At 39.2% G+C, this 27,323-nt stretch overlaps 1 protein-coding gene and 1 pseudogene across 1 annotated transcript; one reads left to right on the top strand and one right to left on the bottom strand.

The window, feature by feature from the left end:
- Nucleotides 1-7,093: 7,093 nt before the first annotated feature.
- LOC147448640 (uncharacterized) lies at nt 7,094-8,589 on the bottom strand (annotated as a pseudogene).
- A 3,490-nt stretch (nt 8,590-12,079) lies between these two features.
- LOC147448639 (uncharacterized) lies at nt 12,080-17,016 on the top strand. Its single transcript, XM_086522421.1, has 7 exons — nt 12,080-12,842; nt 14,886-15,045; nt 15,584-15,748; nt 15,830-15,994; nt 16,066-16,157; nt 16,394-16,488; nt 16,563-17,016. Exons 1-7 carry the CDS (start codon nt 12,782-12,784, stop codon nt 16,908-16,910), a joined length of 1,086 nt encoding a protein of 361 aa, XP_086378547.1. The 5' UTR covers nt 12,080-12,781; the 3' UTR covers nt 16,911-17,016.
- Nucleotides 17,017-27,323: the final 10,307 nt, after the last annotated feature.

Raw genomic sequence — 27,323 nt, 5'->3', positions numbered from 1 at the left:
CAAGTATCAATCCCCAACTAATTATCCTAAAGCATACGAATGTGAGTATTGGACTAAGGAAGAATATTTAAATTCAAGTGTAAGACCCCACATGATTGTCTTAAGTAAGCATACAAATGTGAGTCTCCAATGAAGAAGCAGCTTGGAAGTTAGTTCAAATCTCTATCTCAAGGATTTGTTAGAGGATCATATTTAAGTTCCAACCTCCACTAAGAAAGACCCATGAGCCACTTAAGTTCAAGACTCTTCCAAAGCCTCAAACTTAAGTGTGAGCCTCTACCTTCGAGGATCCTAAGTAGAGGCTAAAACTAATTAAATTTGAGTCTTTATTGAAGCACATGTTCTAACCTTTGCAAGTTTAAGTTCCATTTTCTCACGGTTGCTTAAAGGCTCGAGCTTGAGTTTGATCCTCCTCTAAGAAGGTAGAGGCTCAAGCTACTTAGATTTGAGCCTATATTGAGGCACAAGTTTAGGGATTTAGCCTCAAGTCTCTACCTTAGAGGCTTCTTAAAGGCTCGAACTTAAGTTCGAGCCTCCTTTGGGGTAGAGGCTCAAGCTAGTTAAATATGAGCTTATACTAAAGCACATGTTTATACATTTATTGCTCAAGGTTAAGTTGAAGCCTCTCCCTTGAGGCTACTTAGATTTCAAGACTCCTTTGAGGTAGAGGTTCAAGAAACTTACTTTTGATCTTCTAGTGAAGCTCAAGTTTGGACCCTATTTAAGGTTAAGTTCAAGTCTCTCCCTTTGAGGTTTCTTAGAGGCTCAAACTTAAGTTGGAGCCTCCTCTCAAGTAGAGGTTCAAGTTGCTTAAATTTGATCCTCTAGTGAAGCAGAGAGGTTGGACCCTATTAAAGGTTGAATTGAAGCCTCTCCCTTTGAGGTTGCTTGAAGGCTTGAACTTAAGTTCGAGCCTCCTCTCAAGTTGAGGCTCAAGCTGCTTAAATTGGAGCCTCTACTGAAGCGCTTGTTCTAGCCTTTGCTATTGTTAAGTCCACCAAGCCTCTCCATTCGAGGCTGCTTAGAGGCTCGAACTTAAGTTTGAGCCTTGTCTCAAGTTGAGGCTCAAGCTGCTTGAATTGGAGCCTCGGCCCTCTACTAAAGCGCATGTTCTAGCCTTTACTATGGTTAAGTCCAAGCATCTCCCTTCGTAGCTGCTTAGAGGATCGAACTTAAGTTTGAGCCTCTTCTCACGTTGAGGCTCAAGGTGCTTCAATTGGAGCCTCTACTGAAGCGCATGTTCTGGACTTCACTATGGTTAAGTCCAAGCCAAGCCCTTCGCAGCTGTTCAAGCCTCTCCCTTTGAGGCTTCTTAGAGGCTTGAACTTAAGTTCAAGCTTGTGATGACGTAGAGGCTCAAGCTACTTCAATTTAAGTCTCCACTCAAACAGAAGTTTGAAATTTTATTGTGAATTTAAGCTCAAACCTCTTCCTTCACATCTGCTTAGAGAGGCTAGGGTAGAAGCTCAATTTTCTTAAATTTGAGCCTTTATTGAAGCACAACTTGGGGTCATTTACTAAGGTAAGTCCAAGCTTCTCCCTTAAAGGCTCCCTAGACGTGTGAACTTAGGTTCGAGCCTACTCTAGATTAGAGGCTCAAGCTACAAAGTTGCTTAGAATACTAATATTTAGTGTAATCCCACCTTCAAAATTTGAAAATTAGCTTTTTAACAAAGTTGTAGGAAGGAAAATCTACAGGTCCTTGAGATTCTAGTGTATTTATTTGCAAACAAATATCTGTACCTATTATATTTTCACTAAAGGTTTTCTAAGATCTTTAAGAAAACAAGTTTTGTTTGAGTACTACTAGTAGTCTTTAAGCACTTTGTATTCACCTAGGCAAAATTAATTACCTATCGAAATGTAGTTGTACTTGGCAGTCTGATGGATACAGGCAGTCTGATGGATACAACTAGCGTGGTCCCCATGTCAAGCATCCCTCATCCCATCTAGTCTATCTACCTCTTATGTTCGTCAACATGTATGGGCTTATTAGCATGCTCATTGCTGCACTTCCCTCAATACCTATTATCTCTCTCTCTCTCTCTCTCTCTCTCTCTCTCTCTCTCTCTCTCTCTCTCTCTCTCTCTCTCTCTCTCTCTCTCTCTCTAGCGCGCGCTCTCTCTCAAGTGCACGTGCGAAAAGGCCCGCATGCACATCCAAAGGCGCAACAGTTATATCATTCAAATGTAGAAGTTCTTTATGCACAATGCAAACATTCAAACTTGCAATGTTAGAAAAAAACCGGGGTACAGTGTATTTTAACCGGCTAAAATCATAAAATCCCGGTTAGATTTTGAGCTTGCCTTTAAGAAAACCGTCAAATTTACACAAGTTTTAGTGTAAATACCAGCAAAAGCTTCAAATTTTGACTAAAAACAGGTAAAATTTCAAGTTTGCCCTTATTTTCTTCGGTTAAGAAAAATGTATTTTTCTAGCCCTGAAATTTCAAAGAGTCCAGACTCTGAGCGGCATTGAAATGATAAACGAGTAGATGAATGTACGTCTAATAATGGCAAGTGATAAACGAGTAGATGAAGTTTGAACATACAAGTTTTGAATGTACGATTCTTGCGGGTTTCTCTCTAGCCATTTCTTTTCAATGCTCCCTTGTGGTTGTCCTTCACAGCCAGCCCCTAGCCAAGGCCTCCATCCACCTTTTCAGTAGCACAGAGTTCTGCAGTAGGTTTCCCACCTTCTTGGGCCTGCGATTTAGCCCTTAAGGCCCTATGCACTTGCTTACCCTGCATTCTAATGCCTATTCATATGAACATACTTGCCATCCACGATCACCAACACCAAGGTCGGAGCTACGCCTGTAAGGTCGGGCATCCCATGGCACCGGGTGTTCCTTGCTTGCACCAGGCAATGTATGTGTGATGCTATAACCAACAAGTTGTTTCTGGGTGGTGGTGCAGTCGGAGCTAGTTTCCGCCAACAAGCTGTGGGATCTAGAAGGTAAAAGGTGTAGCAGGTGGGAGCTCTAATGGACAAGCTGGGCAACAAGAAGTAGCAGAGCCCCGTTGGGATTGAAATGGTCAAGCCAAGCATAAGAGAATTTCCTATGGAAATATAAGGTCCTCGAAGCGATGGCTATGGTCTAGAACAGACAATGATGCAAGGGCTGACGCAGGGGCTTTGTAATTTAATTTCGCTTTAATTTGAATTCAAACCTAACGTTGCTTTACAAGCTTATTGTGAAGGCAAGTCAAGCCTCGTCAAAACTAATGGCACTTCAAGTAGTGACTTCAGACCTTTGCTCGAACGTAAGTTCATGGAGACCTCATGCACATGCATGTGTGAGACCTATGCACATTTCTCTAGCCACAAAAAGGTCACAAATGCGCATTCTAATTCTACGCCCATGATCTTGAGAACAACATCTTTTATTTGCTAGGTCTTAGCAAACTTAAGTTTGCTACTAAGACCTCATGCACGTTGTTCTAGCCATAGAAAGGTCACAAATGTGCATTCTACTACTGCTACACCCATGAACTTGAGATCAAGTTATTGTATTTTCTAGGTGATTTTTGAGGTGTCAGAGTCTTTGAGGTCGATGGTATGTTGTTTCAGTTGATGCGGAAAGTTGCAATCGAGTCAACCCTACAACATGGGTGGGAGGGGAGTATTACCATGATCCCTATGAAAGGGGCTTCATGGTAGCTCAAACCTGATCGGGAGCAATGCATATCTCACTCAGAGGCACGTGCAGGGCCATGCATTTTCCATGTGCATAGGGTATGGCGATATACCTCAAGGCTTGAGTTAGAGGCTTGAGTCAGCATCTACAACTACACAAGAATTTTTAGAAGGCCTCAACATGAGGCATTGGGAAAGAATGAGATTAGGAATCGTTTGGGTGAGTTCTCCCCTCAATATTAGTACTACTTCCAATGATGCTCGTGCTTATGTTGGTGACGTACTAGCATGCACATTCATTGAGCCTTTTTGCATGCATTGTTGTTTATCTACATTCTTTAGTACCTACAATCAGTGATCCCACACTAAGCTAGGGATGTGCAATAACAAAAGTTCCCAAATGAAGTAAACAATCAAAATTTGTGTATGTTCTTTGTAAACTCACAACGATTTGAGCATAATCTGGAAACCCACAAGGCCTTGAAATTCCTTGCGTCTACTTTTTCACACAAGAAACAAACCCTTTTTCATGTAGCAGCCTTTCCTGTTCAATATGGTGAGCTAATGCTTGGGAGGGACCGCATACCTAGGTAGTTGTGGTTGGGGACAAGTGCAATAGGTCATGGTGTTGTGGTATGATGTGGGAAGTATAGTGGGAATGCACCAAAAGTGCATTATGATTGATCTTTATTATCTCCCCTTTGGGCTCACTTATAATGTATCCATGGTCACTCATACATGTTTAGATAGAAAACACAAGCAAACATAGTCTACATATCACATCTCCAACCATGCTTCAACGAGTGGGAAAAACTTCACATTGTATGCTCTAGTGTTGAAATGAACACTATACATTTTGTCCCTTATTTGCCAAAAGATCCTAAGTCCCTCTTTGGTGTTCCAAACACTATTATTTACAACATCTAATACAAGAAACTTCACATGCATTAACATATATTGAATAATGCTCCATAACTTTCTTATGTGCAACAACTTGGCATACGTAATCTCTCCCAACTAACTTGTGTAGTAAAGAATTGTCCCAACTTTGTGCATTTTTCCCAAAATTCCTAAATATGTGTTAAAATATTATCCTCCAAAGAAACCATTGCTGAGCTTGAAAAGGAGGTGAGAAGGACGGGGATAAAAACCACTCCACTTCGTCTTCGTCAAAGATGCAGAAGTGTTTCCAACATTGAAATCCTCGGTTGGAAGTGGAGGTCTTAAGTGCAAGATTCGAGAAATAAGGTATACCGTTTTAATACATATTCTTGTTGTAACAAAGTATTGATTATTAGCTAATCAAAAATATGTTTTTGTAGAGGCATTCTTCATCCTGAAAAGGAAAATATTGATCCTCAAATGGTCAAATCTTCATATTCCTCTTTGTTTGCACCTCATCTTGCAAAAGAGATTTTGGACACATAAAATTTCAAGAATATAAAGCAGGATATAATCAGTGATTTTCTACAAAGCAAAACCATTGATACTTTAGATGTTCAAAGTGTCATAGATAATTGTGGCATCAGTCAAAAAGGATATTCAAGCATATTTAAATTAGTAAAGAGCCAGCTCAAAGATAAAAAGGTCTCATCTTCTATCTTACCTATACTAGCTGATGTATGTCAAGCACGACAAGGTCTCAACACTGAAGTTTCACAATACTTGGGTGATTCATATTTCATCAACCAAGAATTTAGAAATGTGGGACAAGTGGTACACTTTATGAATCATTTAATAATTTTTTCAATTTGCAAAATCTTCTAAAGAAAATGGTCAAATTTTATAATGTGACAAGTGAGGAGGTACAAGACAAAATAATCTTTGTGCTTAAGCTAGATGAATGTGAGATATTGAAGCAAAAAAAGACAGAACGAGTCACCATAACCCTGATGAATAGAGCACTTCAGGAGTAGCACAAAATCTTGTGAACAACGATGATAGCTTCGGTGTACAATCAGAGAATGATATATGGTGGCTAGGAGCTTTTGAGGTATACAAAATTTTAAGCTTTCTCTAGTTAATGTATCAAGTAATATTAGTAACAAAAAGTCATGTATGCAGGTTGACAAAGAAGATCATGACATTTTGTACTGGACATTTCACCAAACAGATATTCCTGATGTCATTTGTAGACAAAAAAAGGGAGAACTTCTTCATGTTGAAGATATTGGAAGCTTCCAAGTAGAGTGGCATCTTGCTGGTGATCTCAAGACACTCAAGTGAATGTATAACATTGCAAAAGGTGCTAGCTCTAAATCACCTTGTCTATATTGTATGAACAAAGCTCACTCTTTGAGCTTGAAGCAACACAATTGAAAACCCTCTAGAGCTGATGAGGATCCTAACCTCCGAGCCATTCTTGATATTCTACTTTCGCATGTCCATATATGTATATTGCATGCATTGTGAAGGATTGTTGAGAAGCTTGTATATTTATACATTGAATATGCATGGAAGTTGAAGCCAAAGACTGAGTCAAGAAAAGCAATTGAAAAAATAGAGCAAATACTATCAGAGATGGGGCTCCACGGAGGTAAAGTAAAGATAATTTCTTGTCAAAAGCGTTCAACATCATCACATGACGTTCCAGTAAAACCAGGTGTGAAAGCTCGTAGGTTTTTGTCATTTCATGGTGAACTGGGCAAAATCAACAAGAGTCGTAATTGCTCAATGGTAAAGTATAAGCAGTGGAAGAAGCTTCATAATGCTATTACAGACCATGCTGATAATGGAAAGGCTAGGAATTGCAAAGCAAAAGTGTGGATGGCTCTAGATGAGGTTTTCTGCTTACTTGACAAGAAAGAATGGATAGACAACGACAACATGAAATTAAAGATATCCCTTCAAGATTTTGGTAAAAGCATGCAAGATGCATGGAGTACTCAAAGCATTACCCACTACATGGTAATTCATACTTTTCTTCTTACAACTATTTGATTTGTATAAATATAATTATTATGACATGCAACGTAACATATTTTACATGATCATATGCCCTAGTTCACAAAGCAATATGGATGTCTTGCAATATGGTCCACTCAAGGAATGGAAAAATTCCATACTTTTGACACACTCAACACGGCGAAGGAAAAAACAGAGTGAATAGCTTAAAAGAAGTATTTTTTTGGTTCTATAGAAGAGTCTTACTACGAATAAGGGAGAATAAAATTTCTAGAAACAAAAAACAAGCTCTTGCAATAAATATATCCAAAAAATTCAAAGACGACAGAGCTGGAAGGATTCTACTGCAGAAGCAACCTTACATCAGTGGAGATTGAAGAGAGTGAGAGATAAAAAAGTTTGGGTTCCACCTCAAGATCCAGAACACATTCTATAAAAGTGTATACTTAATAAAAATCTATTCTCAAATGATATCTTCAATGTCTTCAACATCTTCTTGATCTAAACTTGAAGTGCCCTCTTTGTATTCAACCTGCTTCAAATCATTGTGTCAAAGTAGAAATCATTTCCTGGAAGGAGAAATCTCTTTATAAATGTTCAATTCCCTTTGCAAGAGCATATCCAGTATATGCTAAATAATTTTGTGCAAGTGATCCTTGCATTGCATGACCATATCCAAAAACATTGATAGCACACTCTTTCTCCAAAAGTCTTACTTTGGTAGCATTTGGATGAAGAACATAGCCACCAAGATACTTTGACAATGTCTTGTATACAAACAGAGGTATATAACCATCAGAGGAGTACTTCCTGTGAAAAATAACTAAATCAGGACAAGCAAGGTACTTAATGTAGTGCTTCAGAGCAGCATCTTTGGTAAGATCAACGACTCTAGATGACCGTCTTAAGAACTCATCTTTTGGTGGTTGAATCTACAAACATATAAAATCAATTAATCATTAGAAACATTGAAAGGGAAAAAAAAAAAACTTTAGCTTATACATATAAAGTGCTTACCGTAATGTTCTCATCTGACACAAGTTGATTGTCCTTCCAAAGATTTATCGAACCAACATTTTGTATTTTGAGATCTGGCAGCTCCTGAATGATTGGTACATCTTTATCTTGTTCATCTTCATTTTCCTATCCGCTTCTGAAAGATGAGGATCTGTTATATTCTCTTGTGCCTTGAGAAACTCTTCTTCGGTAGGCTCTTTATACTAAAGAGCTTCATCGAAACAAATCTCCAATGCTTTATGAGGCTCAAAGCAAACATCCAACTTGCCTTAAAGAGGATCTTTTCCTACAAAATCTTTGTATTTAACTGGCTCTTCATCAGTCCCAACATTATAGTTCAAATGTTGTGCCAAAATACCCACTCTTTTTCTACATCAAGAACTTCTTCATTGTCTTGTTCATCTTTGATCACTTCACTTGATTTAGAGTTACTTTCATCCCTTTCTGCTTCTTCATCATTACTATCTCTTAAGAACAAAAACACAATAAACCCCACACTTTTCTTTAATAGTTTACATTTGTGTTTGCACTTTGGACATTTTGGAAGATTTAGTTTGACATTTTCTGATAAGACGGAATACTTTTTGTTAAGCCTAGAGGATTGTGATTGAATCTTTTGAACCAAATCTATAGCAAGAATATATTCTTCATCAAGGTATAGTACCACTCTTGAATCCACCAATTGATCAAACTCTTTGTTGTACTACTGTAAAGCTTCTTTGTGAAAAATAAGAGTTTCTTCAAGTTCAAAAGAAGTATTAAACATTGTATAAAATGAATCATATGATTCCGTGGCTCCACAATCATATAGAAATTCTTGCAATAGAATCTCGGGATTGTTTTTATCTGTAATAACAAATGTCTATATTAGAAGAGCAAGGTCACAATGCAATTCTAAAAAAACTCTCTTGAATTATCGATGTATAATATACCTATGTCATGTGTATTCTGGGTAGACGTTACCAAATCATTATAGATAGATGAGATACCATCAGTTTGAGAGTCACGTTTTCTTTTCAAATCATCCATAACCTTTGGGCAAAGATTCTCTCTATCTCTCTCTCTCTCTCTCTCTCCACACACACACACAACACACACACACACACAATTCATCTATATACATGCATGTATGTACTATGTAGATTAATATAAGTGTGTATATGTGGGTATGTGTGTGCATTTGAAATGCGTGTAGTCAATTCAAACTAAATGAATACTATACGACGCGATTCAAGTGCACTTAAACTATTGATGCTAGAGATGCACTTGAAATGCTTGAAAGTGACCTCCGACACAATTGAATTCATTCTTTGAGCATTTTAGGTGTATACAATGAGTAAATTATGAGGATATGTGTTGGTTTTCTTGCCCCATATCCTCTCTCATAGACAATAAGCTGATATCACAATTATTGTTTACAAATAATAAATTTCTATTGTATTTTTGGACCGACTACAATCGTGGTTAGACTTTGTTATTGCATTGAAAAAACCCTTTCTTAGAGTCTTGGATGCTAAGGTTCTGGCTATTCTGTAATAAAGAAAACCTAGGAACCCCTACTCGCTAATATACTAGATTCGTACTAGTAGCTTGTCAGGTATATTAGCTCCATCTGCCAAGATTCCATGCATTCATGCCGCTTTGCGGGCCTCATAGCAGACTTCAAAGCCCACTTATACCAAAGTTATATTAGTAGACAAAGCCACTAACAGTGTTAGAACCAAACCGACTGAAATTATAAAATCCCGTTTAGATTTTGAGCTTGCCTTTTAAGAAAATCGGTAAATTTGCACAAGTTTAGTGTAATTATCGGCAAAACCTTCAAATTTTGACCTAAAAACTCGGAGAATTTCAAGTTTCCCCTTATATTGATCAGTTAGGAAAAATGTATTTTTTTAGCCCCGGTCACTAAGCTTGGGAGAGCTAGACGTCCATGTCTATGAGGGTGACCATGATAGTGACGGAGGCTCCATCAAAGCATTAGGACTATTCTAGCACGATATGGAAGACACTGATTACAACTATTTACAAAGGTGGACATTGACATTGCTCTCCAACATGAATTATACTTTCTCGAACAACGCCCAACATCGGGCATCCTCCAACATTGATGATGATGATGATGATGATGATTTTAGTTTGACAATTATAGTGTTATAGTTTTAGTTTTTTCATATTGGCGTAGGGACATACTCGTAGAAACTAAAATATATTCATTACCTCAAAATATTCCCACCCCACTTACAACCTGTCAGGACATTCTACTTCTCCTTCCTATCTCTATTGTGCCTTGCACGGCCAGCCCACCGAGATACCCTTCTCTCAGGTCTCATGCAAAGATCACACGCAAGAGAAAGATCCAAGCAACTTCTGCAACAGCAGACCGAGGAAAAGTAGGGTACGTGCCACCAATGGCTCCTCACGTGAGAGAGAGAGAGAGAGAGAGAGAGAGAGAGAGAGAGAGAGAGAGAGAGAGAGAGAGAGAGAGAGAGAGAGAGAGAGAGAGAGAGAGAGAGAGAGAGAGAGAGAGAGAGAGAGAGAGAGAGCCTTCCTTCCCTTCGGATCTTGTGAATGCATGTAGAGAAAGGCCTTCACTTCATCTGCGGTCGTTGGTTGCCTTCCCTCCAAGTCGATTGTCAATTTGCATGCAATCGGCTAAAGTTTAAACCACATAACAGTTCGGTATGCAACTCAGGGGCCCCTAACTCAGGTGCTTCCCTTGTTGCCCCCCGCCAAGTGGCCTCGTTAATTCTCTCAAGGCAGAGATCTTGATGAAGGTGACTCCTTGTAGACTAAGGTCTTCCTTTGCATCTGCTGTGAACAACACAGAGCTTCTCTGACACATCTGATCTCTCCACTCAAAAATAGGTGATTTGTGCCTCTCTTTGGACACACAATGAGGTGAAAACAACGCATAGTGTGATTGCATGTGTAAAAAAGGCTTGGGCCTTTCTTCTACGTATGCACGCTTGAGAGAGAATGAGAGAGAGAGAGAGAGAGAGGAGAGAGAGAGAGAGAGAGAGAGAGAGAGAGAGAGAGAGAGAGAGAGAGAGAGAGAGAGAGAGAGAGAGCTGAGTGGAAGCGAGCACAACTTCTCATACTCTGCAGACAAACACAACACGGGCTCCGAGAGTAAGAGTGAGAGATACAGAGCAGATCGAGAGACATCGAATGCCATGCAAACGGGTAGTTATCTCCAACAATGTGAATGTTTGTCATTTTTAGGAGCTAGTTGGTTTTAAGTGGAATCTCTAATGATTCCACTCAAAACCATTTTTGAAAATTTGTTTGACATACTTCACCTCCTCACGCACCTTCACCCACCATGTGATGTGCTTTCACTATAGAGTAGAAGAGTCCACCTCACCTCCTCACGCACCTGCTTCACTCGTATAGCAAGCCAAAGTGGAATTCCACAAAACAAGAGAGAGAGAGAGAGAGAGAGAGAGAGAGAGAGAGAGAGAGAGAGAGAGAGAGAGAGAGAGAGAGAGAGAGAGAGAGAGAGAGAGAGAGAGAGAGTCCTTGGCATGGGCTTCTTCACATGCAAGAGACAGCGAGATAGAGAGCCTCGCAAGGAAGATGATGGAACTCAAGAACCGCCCACCACCTTCATGAGCATCAATAACAAGCATCCACATAGACAGATAACTCCACGTCACACCCTGCACATGCCAACTTTGCATCCAGAGAAGATTGGATAACGGTTGCCGAGAGAGATAGACACACCCCGCCAATGAGCAAAGAGAGCATCTTAAAAAGATGCCTCAAGTTTTTGGTTTTTTCAATGGGTCATACTTGTTCCTCTTTTAAAAAAATCCCAGTAATACACTGAAATATTCCCCTGCCCCCTACCCGCCAGCCTATGTTCCTCTTCGCCTTTGCCACCCTGCTCTATAGCTGCCCTCGCCGCCCACCTTTGCCGCACTGCTTCTCCCCTAGCGTCCATAGCCATGAACAACAGGGGGAGAGCCTCTTGGACTATCACTTGATGGTGATGACGATGCGAGGTCATGCAAAGCTCCCCTACACACCCTACTTTGCTCGATTACCTTCAGCACTGCTCTTGCTCTCTACCTACCACTCAATGCCCATCTTCCCTAACGCTCGGGAGAAGCAGACAAGTCCGTAGTGTCCACCGCTCCTGCTCTTGAGCATGGTGGTTGCCCATGAAGGTCAAGAGAAGAAGCTTCTTCAGAGCTCTCCACGATCCATGGCATGTTAGACAAGCATACACAAAGACTCAAACTTGCTTTTTAAAGAAACAACTTTTTTTTTCTGCCTACAGGATGTTATGGTATCTTCGAAAGATTTTGGCTTTTTTGAATTTTTCTACAATCATGGGTACGTACTTCATTTTATTTTTCTACAATCATGGGTACGTACTTCATTTTATTTTTGTAACTACATTGGAGAGTCTATCCACAGTGTGGTGTCTCTCTCTCTCTCTCTCTCTCTCTCTCTCTCTCTCACACACACACACACACACACCTACGCACACACACACACACACCCACGCGCGCGCACACACACACACACACACACCCACGCTCAGTCTTCTCTCTCTCTCTCTCTCACCTGCGTTGACGGGATGGCCACCTCTGCTGTTGCCGCTGCTGCCGCTTGCTGACGACGCTAACGGAGCTGCCTCTTCTGTCGCTGCTGTCGCTTGCTGACGACGCTGACGCTGACACTAACGACGATGCGGCACTTTTGCTGCTGACGAAGGGCAGCACGTCTGCTTGCTGACGACACCGCCTCTTCTATCCACAGCATGGTGTGTCTCTCTCTCACACACACACACACACACACACACACACACCCACGGTCAGTCTTCTCTCTCTCTCTCTCTCTCTCTCTCTCTCTCTCTCTCTCTCCTGCATTGACGGGATGGCCGCCTCTGCTGTTGCCGCTTGCTGACGATGCTAACGGAGCCGCCTCTTCTGCCGCTTGCTGACGACGCTACACTGACGTTGACGACGACGTGGTACTTTTTCTGCTGACGACGGGGGGCACTTCTATTGTTGATGACACCGCCTCTTCTGCTATTGACGACGGACGACACTTCTGCTGCTACTGGCGACCGACACCTCTGTTGCTGCTACTGGCGACTGGTGACGGGCTACTGCTAGCGACGTGCAGCGCTGCTGCTCTGCTGGAGCCGACCTGCAATTCATGTGGCTGCTGCTGCTGACGACGACAAGACCTATGTTGCGCTGCTGTGATGGGTGACCCTGCTGCGGCACGAAGGCGCACACAAAAGCACGAAACCCAAGGAGCAACAGGTGCACGTACGTGGCCCAGAGAGAGAGAGAGAGAGAGTAACGGTTTAAATTATTACCTTTTATATTTAAATTGTTATTGACAACTATAAAAAAGAAAGCGAAATTACACTATACCTTTTTTTTCGAGCACTAGCGGATGGATGGAGAGAGAGAGAAGAAGAAGAAGAAGAGAGTCCTAATGTCGTAGGAAACTATCCCAAGAGACCTTAAAGAGAGTTGAACTCAAGACCTCTTAATCAAGATGGAAATCGCATAATCAATCTACCACACTTGGGCGATAGAAAATTATTAGACAAGCTGATATGTGATATAATGTTTAAAAGTTCTCAAGTTTTAGGTCCAAATTTGAAAAAAAAAAGGTTTTAGTAGAATTCGTAAGTATTTGTTGATTAAAACTTATAATCTATGTAATATTTTGCAATTTATTTGGTTGAGGATGTATTTATGAACCTTGTTTATTGCGAGTAAATGCGATGACTTTCTAGGTGAATGCATGTGCATGTGTGTGTGGATGGGAGGGTGTGTATCCTACTCTCATTGGATGTACTTGAAAAGCTATTTGTCTTTACAAAATATTTAAAATGCAACTATAGCTTTTCAGGTACATCCAATTAAAATACACACATACACACACATAATATATATATGTCTATTATATATGTATATTACATGCACTTATCTATTTGCTCATTTACACTCAATTGGTCCACAACCCTTTATGCCTTAGCCCACACTAGTAGATTTGCCTCGTTCCTATTGTCTGTCCAAGCCTCCAATTCCCTCCTCTCCTTCTCTTCCTGGTCCCCCCCTCGCGAGTCTATATATCTAAAATGAATTGGGACCCCTACCAAACAAGCACATATATGATTTATATTATCCACTATTATAAATGATAGTTAGATAAATAAGATGGTTATATGATACATATTATATGTTATAGCTAGACAAATACATTAGATAAATACAACCTCTAGACTTATCTATGTATGGACATGTGTGTGTATGTATACACACACTTTTTTAATTTATAAATATGGTATGTATACACACACACATGTCCATATATATATATATATATATATAAATATATATATATATATATATATATAATATATTATATATATATATATATATAGATAGAGAGAGAGAGAGAGAGAGAGAGAGAGAGAAAGAAAGATTTATCTGTGTGTTTATGTTTCACTGGCATATACTTGAAATGCTAGTTAGCCCTCACAACTATATTTTATTAGTGTGTATAGCATTTCAATTAATGTGTATAACATCTAAGTGGAAGTACACACATGTACATACATAGAGAAAGAGAGAGAGAGAGTTACCTGTGTGTAATTTATGTCTCACTGGCATATAATTGAAATGCTATTAAGGACTCACAAGTATATATTATTAGTGTGTATGGCATTTCATGTACATCTAAGTGGAAGTACACACACATACATACATACATATATATATATATATATATATATATATATATATATATATATATATATATATATATATATGCATATATATATACATACATGCATATATATATATATATATACATATATGTATATATATAAATATACATATACATATATATACATATATATATATATATATATATAATATATATATATATATATATATATATACATATATATATGTATATATATAAATATAAATATACATATACATATATATATATACATGTATATATATATATATGTATATGTATATTTATATATATACATATATGTATATTTATATATATATGTATATGTATATTTATATATATACATATATGTATGTATATATATATATATATATATATATATATGTATATTTATATATATATATGTATATGTATATGTATATTTATATATATACATATATGTATATATATATATATATATGTATATGTATATATATATATATATATATATATATATATATATATATATATATAGAGAGAGAGAGAGAGAGAGAGAGAGAGAGAGAGAGAATCTTGTGGTATTAAATCAATTCACTATTGTGATAAAGGTACTCTTCAAAAGAGAAAATGGCAAGAAAAAAACAAACCGCAAAGAGAAGTCGTGGCGGCCGTGTTTCTCAACCCTCAAGCACTAGAACAACTTCAGAAGTGCTTACTGGACCAAATGGTGTTAGTTCATCCCAAGAGACCCATATACCAAGTTCTAGTGTAAGTGTAAATTTACCAAGGAGACGAAGGGTTTCACAATATCTAGGTGTTCTAAGACAAATCAGAAAAGCACAAGATGCAACCACAAATTGCATTCCTAAAGCACCATTTGTCAGGATAGTGCGAGAGATAACATAAATGTGTAGAAGTAGGACCAGATGGATGGCTACAGTTGTTGCATGTCTTCAAGAGGCTTGTGAAGATTATCTTATTGAATATTTTAATGACACTTTCATTCTTGCAGCACATGCTCATAGAGTTGCAATTATGCCTGAAGACATGATAAGCTTAAGCATGCTTAGACACTATTATGAGCAATTTAGATATATGCCATCATTTGTAGATAAAAAAATGAAAGACATTCTTTTGATTCCTCCTGCAAGAAGGCCCAAATAGTTGAAAGTAGAAGAATGACTGAAAAAGACATACATAGTAGAGATACCAGGTTGAACCAAGACAGAATTGAGAGGCTAAAATTAAAATAGGATGACCATGAAGAGTTAAAGAGAAAGTCTCAACAATTGGAGATTTTGCAAAGAGAAGAAAAGGTTTTAAAGACTTTAAATGCTCTTGGTCCAAAGGTCGAGGTCTTAATGAAAGGCGATAACCATGTTGCCTTTGTCCCTTTGGAAGCTCAAGATGTCCAAATATTGAAGAGCTTTGACAATGACATCTCTGATACCCTTGTCATGATTTTTCTAAGGTAATATATTTTTTTGGTTTTTAATGAAGGGCTCCTTTCACCCTTTGCTTTTATGATACTAACTCAAGTGTTCAATTGCAGGATGATCAAAGAAGAACTTCTTGAGGGCGCACAAGATGAGGTGTTTATAATTGACTGTCAAATCTCTTATCGTTTAGATGAAAGAAAGTCTCCCCAAGAGCTTATAGCTTGGTTTACCCATTGCAATCCAAGTGTGAGAAATATTATTTTGCCATATATCTCAAGGTAAATCATTGTTTTGTACTACAACAAGTGTTGTCAATTGTGAAATTTATTTTTGTTTATCTTTTTTATAGGAACCATTGGAGTCTTGTCATGCTAGACATGCAAGAAAAAGTAGTTCTATATCTGAATTCTATTGAAAAACAACACACTTGGATATCAAAGGGTAAGAAATTTAAAGTCCTTACAAAAAGTATTAAGCAAAAAGATTTGAAGTATTATAAACTGTTTCAATAGTTGCGTCAACATCTTACTTGCAACCATTGAAAGCTTCTATGCTTTGGGCAATATTTTAAAAGAGGTTATATATCGAAAGATTCAGGTTTGAGTTCTCTTTCTTGTACTAAGCTCGTGTTGTTTTTGTAAGTTTCTTTTGTCTTATGAATTATTTTGGTTGACAAGTACCACAACAAAAGGACAATCATAAGTGCGGATGGTATTTACTGTATAATGCCAAAGCCATGTTGGATCATGTTTACAAAAGCGAGACCTCTCAGGTCTATTTCTTTATAACACTTAATACACAAATAGTATAGTTGCTTTGACTCACAAAATTGTTTTTGTATCGTAGCTTTCTATTACAACATACACAGAGCTTGATGTAGCACATTTTTGCATCAAGAAAATTGAAAGCATGATATATATTTTCAATGCGAATAGTTGGAGTAATTGCAAAGCTTGCTCAAAGGAAAAGCTAGAGTTTGATAGAAGAGAGGCCACAGATGATGACCTATCAAAGTTTTTCAAAGAGATGGAGTGGTCTGAAGATGAATATCATCTCGCAGAAGAATCACCATCACAAAAAGAAGAGATTTACAAAAAAGATCCGCCGATTGACCCTCATGTAGAAGAATTTGTTGAAGACGGAGACTTACAGAAGTCGCCAATGCCAGAACCATCAGTAGTAAGCACCTCATGAAAGGACCAAAAAGAGATTGAAAGTGACAATGTATTTGAAACACAATAAATGTATTTGAAGTACTTTTTGTATTAAAAAATCTTGCTTTAGATTAAGGCCTTGTCTTTACCTTCTTCGTATTTGAATTGTTGTACCTAAGTGATAATTATAAAGACTACATTTAAATATATGTCCTTGCACTTCATATGCTTCTCTCTTCTCTTGGATACCTGTCAAGATAAAGAATTATGTTAGTAAAAAATCTTTATGTTGCATGTAAAGGTGTCGTTTTGATGGAACTACTTACTTGTCTACCATTGATCTGAAAGGAAAAATCTTGGGGAAGATCAACTTCATCTTCATTTATCAAACCTTGTCAAAGTTGTAGAAGATTGCACTCTCCACCAATAGATAGAGTGGTTTGAAGTTCTTCATTCATCCACACATCAATGTGCACTAAAGGATTGCCTTGCATATTTTGAAGGTCTTGATCCAATATCACAGGAACACCATGCACTCTATGAGATCTCTGATAGTAAAATGTCATGATAATGTTTTGACTTTTTATCATGTACTTCACGTTTACACTTGATGCATCCACTTTGAAATCAATTCCATTAGAATGACAAAAATCCCATCCTTTGTCTAAAAACTCAAGTACTGTGTCTTGGTCTACATTCTTACACACAAGCATGGTATTTTGGACATTCATTTGTGGCAAAAAAATCCACAAATACATAGATTGGCATGCTGACTTTGATTTTCACAAGCCTACTTGCTACATTAGGCTTCAACCCTTTTTGTACTTCATTAAATAGCTTCAAGCGAAATGCCTCACTTATGTCACTAGTTGGCAAGGGCCAGTCTGAACTTATAAAATCTGGTAAAGAAAGCTTTTCTAGTGTTCTAGAAGAAAGATCGGTACCGACATGAAAGAAACTATCATAAAAGAAAACACCTAGCTTTGCAAGTTGTCAATTTGTTCTTCCTTGATACTGTTGACTACCAATGAAAGCATGGTAGACATTGATTACTCCTATTATACAATCCACTGAATGCCAATCTTCATAGGAAGAAGGATAGACATCTACAAAATACATAAATAAAATCATAATAAAATTCTAAGAAACCACATTAATAAACACTTCTGCTTTATAACTTACAGTTTGGTATATTTAATGGAAGATCCATTGGCCATTGAGAAAGTGTAAGCTCTCTATGCCGCTATAAACATGTTGAACAATAACTTCTTTCACTGATTTCTTGTTGTCATTGACATGAAAATCCTTCACCCTTGCCTTCCAAGATGACAAAAATTCATTTGTACTTTGCCTCTTTCGCTTTCTTGATTGCATTAGAATCCAAGATCCTTTGGTTGTCGTCAAAGGTATCCAATGATTTTGATCATTAAGCGTGTTGAAAAGAGTTATAGACTCAATAGAAGCAGAGGGTTTACATAACTTGCTTGAGGAAGCCATAGAATGCAGAGAGAAAACAAGAGAAATTTGAGAAGAGGAAGTTCAAGAATCTTTAGATGAGAGAAGTATAATTAATCATAAGTAACTAATGAACGGGATATTTTTGTGACTAGCAGTCCACTTATGCATGATTTTAATAATAAGAGTATATTTTTCCTTGAGAGAAGGACTGCATCATGAAAGTATTGGTTGATTTGAAAGGGACTCTTTTTAAGTGAATAAAGCTTCTTGATCTTTGAGAACAATGAAGATTGATATCTTTGTTTCAAGGGTTTACTAGTCGTTTTCACTTCTTTTGTTACAAAATTCTTATTTTAAAACTCTTTTTAGTGATACTTTTCACTGTTACGGTGGCTTAAAGCTGATTGGTTCTTACCTTGCGGTCCTCAATTCTTAAAAGGCACTCTCTAGATCCCAAATTTTTCCTAATGTGACTCTTCTCCATTGCCCCAATGCCCTATCTCTCATTGAAGGAAATGGGAGCTAAGCCAAATGGCTGCGATAGTGCGTACCGCCAACAAGGGGATATGCTCTAGCATGTAAGTGTGAGTACGGTTTCCTCTTTCAGCGAAGAACATGGTTTTGTAGCTGGGAGCAATATGGGTGGTGTAATGTATGAAGCGTGACCCACCGGATTTCTCCCAAGCCGTAATACATGCATTGGTGTTGTAGAAAAGCTTCATTCACTTGGAAGTCAATTGAAGCATCACGTAGCAAGTGTAATGCATCCCATCTCCTAAACCACTTCTTTATGTCTTGCATCCATGCCGTGCTCAAGATCTTGCTTTTATGCATCTTTTGAACTCTTTTTCTTGCTTCCCATGCGATTGTAGGAAGTCCATGTGAGGGGTTTGACGCATTTTTATCATGTACTCCACAACCCTTTCCATGCCCATAACCTCAATTGGAAGACATCCTGACTCAAGAAGTAGGAGCATATATGGTGTCTGTGTCTTCACTTGGAGAAAGTTTGTAAGAAAACGCTTTTGGACATTCTCAAACTCTTTCCAAGTAGACTTTGAGATGCTCCCGTCCCAGACTTCAAGTCCATAAAGAAGAACCGGTGTCACCAATGCATCAAAAAGATACTTCTTGAGAACCCAACACTCGATGTTTCCCGCATTACACATCTTCTCAAATGCATAATATGCTCTCTTTTCCACTTCCAAACAACGCATAGCACATTTATGCCACACTTGTGATTGGACGGAACCTCAAGGCCAAGGTACTTAAAGCTCTCAACAGCTTCAAGTGTCTCATTGTTGTACACAATGCATGGCTTCTCCTTATGGTTGGTTTTCACAAGAATAACCTTTGTTTTGGATTCATTCACAATCAGCCCACTATGCAAGCAAAAGTTCTCAAGGACAACCATAAGCTTTTCTGCATCTTCTAAAATGTGTGCTAGAAGCACTACATCATCCGCATACATCATCCGCATACAACAAAAGCATTGATCGATGCATAGACCAAAGAGAGTTGGTGACAACGGACATCCTTGTTTAACGCCAATAGTCCTTACAATTTTTTTTTGAAATTTCTCTTCCCATGCGCAGTTGACAAATCACTTTTCATAGATTCAAAAAACTGCAAGTTAAAACTCACTTGGCACTTGGAGTTCTTCCATCTGTCTCCACAAATTGTTACGTGGAATCATATCAAAGGTTTTCTTAAAGTCCACAATACAACAATACAGTTGCTTGCCTTTCAACCGACTTTTCTCCATGAGAACACGAAGAGTGACAAGATGATCAATGGTGCTATGGCATCGACAAAAACCCGTTTGTCCCTTTGCACACTTGTCATTATCTTCAGCCCAATCACTCAATTTCATCTCCATTATGCACCCAAACAACTTTTCCATAAGAGACCCAATCATTATAGTCCGATAGTTGTTTACATTCTTATCCCCTCCTTTATGCAAAGGCTTAACCCAATTAGTACTCCAATAATAAGGCATACCATGTTGAAGTGCAAGGTTGAACATGTCACACATCCACTCAAGGGTAAAATCTCCCGTCCATTTGATCATCTCAGGCTTGATACCTTGAAGATCTCCCGCTTTGCGAGTGGCCAACTTTTCAAGCCCACCGCATACATCCTCAACAGTAAAAAAAGAGGGCATACATGGGAGTGAACCATAAAATGTCATTTTTTAAGCATTTGCTTGCTCATATAATTTCCTACAATGTGTGTACATATCCACAAGACTCAAGTTACCAAAATTCTCAACCCGCTTTCCCCTCAAGTTTCTCCAAAATCTTCCACATGCATGTGCCTTTTCTTGGACTTGAAAAAGTTGTTGCTTTACTTCCCATGTTCTTCTCTTTTTTTGAATCAATGCCTTGTATGTATGCAAATGACTTTGATAGTTATCTTTTTCCATAGTTGCATCAAGATTTATCAAGGAATTTTGAGCATCTTGACATTCTTTATCAAACCACCTTTTGCGTGATCTATCTTTGTTGATACCATGGACTCTGCTTTATAGCAAAGCATTCTTTAGCACAAGAACAAACAACTTTCTAGGTAATACTAACTAGGTAATCCTCGATAGCAACATGTGAGTTCATATAAACTTTTATGTGAAAAGGTTTTAGGATTTTAATACCAATGACTAAATTTTAATTAACATAAGATGAAGATTACAAATAATGTGTTTGTAATGTTGGCATTTGATGTATTCATCAAACTCTCTATTTATCTACATAGACTCTTTATGCTCCTCTCCTTCCAATACATCTCTATATTTCTCCTTTTCTTTTCTCCCTCCCATCTTAAGTGGGACTTAAATCCCATCCATCCTATTTATAAGTTTAAAGGGGAAATTTTTGGGGCCTTAGTACCGCTAACTTATACACTTCTCTTGTTTTTTGAATAACCCCCCTTCCTTGCACTTATGCTGTACAATAAGTTTTCAATGTCAATCCCTCCTAGCAATGAAGGATCCTACACTTTGAAATCCTTGATAATAACTCCGTGTAGATACAATACTATGGGCAACTTTATGTTGTAATAGTGGAATGCATTGAAGGGTGACTTTCCATGTTGTTTTGTTGATGATTACGACCAATGCTTGGGTTCTAAAGAGATGTTCACTCCATCAAACATATAATTGTGCTGAGATGCATTCAATGTAATGGTGCAAATTTTACTTCACATCCTCCTTAACAAAGGGTTTTGCAAAGAGATCGGTCCCTTGGCACCCACCATATGGAAACATTGAGCTAGCTACAAATGTACTTGTTCATTCAAGTAAAGAATCTTTTTACTCTTATCTTGCATAATCCATATTTCAAGAATAGATGTTCACTCCATAAGACATGTAATTATACCAACATGCATTCTACATGATGGTGCAAATTTGACTTCACATCCTCCCTAACAAAGGGTTTTGCAAAGAGATTGGTCCCTTGGCACCCACCATATGGAGACATTGAGCTAGCTACAAATGTGCTTGTTCATTCAAGTAAAGAATCGTTTTACTCTTATCTTGCATAATCCATATTTCAAGAATAGATGGTCACTCTATAAGACATGTAATTATGCCAGCATGCATTCTACATGATGGTGCAAATTTGACTTCACATCCCCCCTCATAAAGGGATTTGCAAAGAGATCGGTCCCTCAACACCCACCATATGGAAACATTGAGCTCATTGCAAATGTACTTGTTGAGTCAAGTAATTTTTTTTTAATGCTTATCTTGCATAACCCATGTTTCAACAATATGGTCTAGTTATCAAAAAAATTGTGTCAAAATTCTCATGTAGCTTTGCCTTCAATGCATTTACATGAATCCTACACTTACTAGTTATGAGCAGAATCCACACGAAGGATAAAATGAAGAAACTATCATTTGTAGCTTTCATCTAGTAGACACAATGATCAATTTTTCTCAATAGTCATAAATACATCAACCTTATGATACTACTCCCTTTGGGCCTTCTTGGGTGGATGCATGAATAGGTGGACCAAAAACCTTGTCCCGGACAGAGGTTTTATAACCGGTACATAAAACCATCTATATTAGTTCAATTTGATATATTCTTTTGAACAGTTTTAAATTAAATATAAAATTTCCACAGCTTTTTGTTAAATATAGAAGACAGATCTGTACCTCTTAACTATGCATGTCAGCAAGCTCTTTACACCATTAATATTTCCACGGCTCTCTTTCAAATATAGAAGACGGCTCTGTAACTCTTAACTATGCACGTCAGCCAGCTCTTTGTCTTCCCGCTCTCTCATTTTCCTGTCTCTCTCTAACTCTCTATGTAGGAGCACAAATTGCTGTTTTACTTTGTAGGCCTATCACACATCTATTGCTGTCATATACTGCTCTTGCTCTCTGTAGGCCTATCACCTCGCTCAATCTCTCCCTCTCTAGCATGGAGCAAGAATCTCACACTGTATGTGACTGCTCTCAGCCTCACTGTGAACTGTGTGCTAGGTATGTTGTTGATGCGATCAAGGAATATCATGCTAGGAGAAAGAGGGAGCAGCGTGCTAAGAACAAGCTTGAGCAGGTAGCACGTGAGGAAGATAATGATCAAAATGGTGTTGATGATGCAAAGCGTGAAAGACTTTGCAATGACACCTTGTTATGCTCTTCAATCGGCGTACAAAGACCCTCGATGTTGCATCACGCTCATATATTTTGTGCAAGTTTGTCAATCATCCTTCTCTTGGAGACCTTGAAATGCCCAGGGCACCAAACAACCTTTGTTGAAGCCATACGCAACACAATAGATGCAATCAAATTACCCAAGAGCGGACATGAGCTCTTTCTTAAAAGGTTCATCACCACAATGCTTATGAATGTTGAGTGTACATCTACCTCAAAAGTGAATGTTTTAGTTGCATCTAAATTGATAAATTTGCACAAGAGGAACTTCATAGCTGCAAAGAATCGGTTGAGGGCAGCAGGTGATGGAAATTTGCCAATCTCTTTGTGTGCTTGATAGCCAATGGATCGTGGTTTCATAACACCTGATGAGAAAGAGTTGATTTTCTCTTTTTTGATGTCTAACACTCGTGTTTCACCCAATAAGAAGGATGTATGCGGAAAGCGTACTGGAAGAAATTCATACGTCAAACATCCTATGCATCTTCTTGAACAATCTCAGGTAATAACTTGCTTCACTATATCCATTTTTGTTTTCTAATATTTGCATTCATGACCTATATTCACTATAATTGGGTTGATAAGAGTAGATATGAAATTGGGTATGAAGAAAGTTATAAATGGAAATAAGGGGAATCTGTATTTGGTCCTAGATTAAGAGTAGATAAATATTGGATGTGAAGGAGAATATAAATGGAAACATAGTTTTTAACATACGCGTATGTTTGCTGAAAAATACGTTTGCAGACGCATACTTTCACACGCGTATGATATGTATAAACAAATGGGACTAAAATTAAAAACCCCAAATTTCCTAGCGATTGTACTCTGCGAGTCTGCTCCTGCATGCATAGCATTCATAGTATGCCCTTCCTTGCTTCACAGCCTTTCCTCATCTCTTCCACATGGTAGCTGCTCCCCAATATTGACAGCTCCGAGTCAGCACTAGTAGCGAATTCGGTTTGTAGGTTTGTGCTAGGTTCTCTGTACGCAACTGGTTGAATGAATACAGTTTGTAGTTTTGCACTAGGTTCTCTGTATGCAATGGGTCATGAACATCTGCAGTGTGGAAATCGATGCAATAGATCGGAAGGATTGAGCGAATGCAGTTTGCATTTACTAATACACAAGTGGCTGAGGTCAAGTATGAAAGTATGGTTGCAGTTTTACCATACTTGAACCATACTTTCATATGCGTATGCAGTATGGTTGCCGCTGATGGGGGCTTTTCACAAGCCAAGCTCCCATACCCCTCTTCTCTCGTCCCCACCCCATGAAAACCCCCTCTTAGGGAGGGAGTGATAAAAGGCATTGGCAAAAGTAAGAAAAAAATAAAGTATGATTATGTAAATATATAAGAAAGGTAAAATAGGCCACCTCATGCCTGCGGGGTAGCCCATCCCCACCTTGCCTCCTTTTTCTTCACTGTTGTCCCGCCGGGTGTCCCTTTTCCTCTCCTCCACTCAAAAGGTCAACCCCCTCTCTCTTCCCCTTGTCCTTTCTCCTTTCTCTCTCCCCTCAAGCTACCCCACCTCTCACCAATAATGCATTATAACTCACCAATAATGCACCCTAACTCACATGCAACTTACCCTATCTTCCAAAATAGTATACCCCACCCCCTCTTTCTCTCTCCTATCATATCCCATGACCCAAATACCCCCCTCTCTCTCTAAAGGGCGCCATGTCTCTTGTATTGTAGCTAAATAACCTCCCCCACACTCACACACACTCAGTTTCACTGAAAAAAGGTGCCCACAGACCCATCCCCACCCGGTGGTTACCTGATTTTTCTTGTGTTCACACACATCTGCACACAGATTCACCTCTGAACACACTCCCCTCTCTCCCCTCTTGTAATTACTTTATTCTCCATGTCACCTCTCACTTTTTTTCATCAACCCATCTCTCTCTCTTAGTCTCTCTCTCATGAGACTGCTGTCCTGGCACATATACACACAGCCAGACAAGTGGGGCCCACAGTCACATGGCCTATGTAGATAATGATTTCTTCATTTCTAAATTCTAGAATTTCTCCCCCCTCCTCCCCTATATAAAGAGAGGTCACCATCACACTAAGGACACACACCATCACCAAAGAGTACACTATGCACTGTGTGTGTCTAGTGCGCACACACACACACACACACACACACACACACACACACACACACACACACACACACACACACACACACACACACACACACACACACACACACACACACACACACACACCCACACCATCACCATCACCGCAATTGTTAACCCTCACGGCTCACGGACACCCCATCACCTACGACGGACGTGTATTATGTATTTTGTAGAGTCAGGTACCGGGCTTGTCGGACCAATAGGAAAAGGGTAAGAGTGATCGCCGATGAGAGGCGCACTCTAACTGGGACATTCAAGGGATTAGTTGGCTAAGCATGGGCGCCCAAGTGTGAATGGGGTGAGCTCATATAAAAGCCAACTAAACCTAATTTTTACTCATTCTCTCATTTGTGCAATAGAAGAGTGCTCTTGCTCCATCTCCATCTCCATCTTCTTCTTCTTCACCTCCTTGTGTGTGTGTGTGTGTGAGAGAGAGAGAGAGAGAGAGGGAGAGTGTGTGTGCGATCGAGCATTACGAAGGCACGACGGCGGCGAAGCGGTTGAGCGTGGCACGACTGCAGCTTCTTCTTCATCGCGGTGAGGAATCCACCACGAAGGTGAGCGTAGAGCGGTGAGTGACACACCCTTTGCTCTCTTGAGCTTGCTAGTTTAGGCTTGTTGTGTGCTTGGAGCCATTTGTGGCTCGCACACGGTGTATTGGCAAGTCCCTTGCTTCGACAGTGCGGCAAGGAGCGCACATTTTTGGTGCCGCTGCCGGGGAAATGCCCTACACTAAGCTCGGTTAAGCACTTTACGCTTTCTTGTGGTGCAATTTCTATCATAGGAAAGACAGGGAATGAGTGTGTGTAGTTCTATGGAGATTTCTGTTTTTTGCGTTTTCTGCGTTTTCTACGTTTTCTGGTTTGCACTGCACAGTTAGCATTTCTTGCGTTTTTGCATTTTCTGCATTTTCTGGTTCTGTCAAGTTTCAATTTCTGCATTTTCTGTGTTAAATTTTCAGCATTTTCTGCATTAAAAAAAAAAAAAGTTTAAATTTTTTGGAATAAATAAATAAATAATTTTTTTGGAATAAAAATAAAAATAAAAATAAAAATCCGAAAAATAAAAACGCGAGTGAGGGGGAGGTTAAATTTTCGAAAATAAAAAACGTGAGTTATAAAAACGGACGGGTTGGTTTGTATAAAAGTTAGATCGGGATCATTTCCCCAAGCCCAAGCCCAAGCCCAAGCCCAGGCCCAGGCCTAGACCTCAGTCCTCAGTCTTATGATATATACTAGACTCACTCTTATCTATATACCCTACTCCCTCAAGACGGAATGAGAGCATGTGGGACAAGTCCTCCACTCTCCTCCCTTCTCTTCCCACTTGCACCCTTAGACTTGCTATTTGGAGCCTAGTTCCCCAGCTAGGAAAAGACTGTTTCGGGGTTTTCTGGAGCAAAATAGAACCAAACGGTGGGCTGTAAAGCACAACACGTCCCTCCTAGCGATACGCTCGTTTCGAGCTATCACACGACCCATTCCACGACACGCTCTCAAAAATCTAGCAAAAAAACAAACAAAAAAACACGCAAAAAACTAGTCACAAGGCCTCCTAGAGCAGCTTTTTGACACCTTAGGGTATCAAAAGCACATGCACTTACGCTCTGGGTGGGTGCTAGAACACGAGCATATTGAGGGTGCCTCTGTTCATACGGACACCCATTACCCATCCACGATAGGCTCTAGACCCTCAGCGGGGACACAAGGTAGCACCACCCAAGACCCTAAAATAGCCGCTAGTGATTCCTCCTCCGTCTCAGAAATCATGGAAGCCTACCCTACCCAAAACACTGAGAGAGAAGGCCATGCACCTCCCGAAGCTCCACAGCCTAGTACTAGTATGTTTAGCCGTTTCATGGAAACATTAGGTAGAGCTACTCGCTTGGAACCTGATGCAAATGAAGCACACGAAGGGGGTGGGGAAGTGGACTCTCCTTTCACATCGCACGTGGACCCCACACCCCCAAAGAGTGTCCATGTGGATATCCTGCCAACTTCTTACCAAGAAGGCCCTGTTGAGATGCCTCCTTCAGAAGTTCCCTCTAGAGTACCGTTGGTGACAAGCAAAACCACGGGGAGCAACATTGCTTCTACCTTACAAGAAACCGTTCACACGTCGACTCTAGAAGGATTGTTCATTAATGATCATTGGACATACGACCTCCACACTGAG

The sequence above is a fragment of the Adiantum capillus-veneris genome, chromosome 10 (assembly GCF_014529385.1).
Source record: "Adiantum capillus-veneris isolate H3 chromosome 10, ASM1452938v2, whole genome shotgun sequence".
Lineage (NCBI taxonomy): Eukaryota > Viridiplantae > Streptophyta > Polypodiopsida > Polypodiales > Pteridaceae > Adiantum > Adiantum capillus-veneris.
This window is presented reverse-complemented; position numbering and strand designations above follow the sequence as displayed.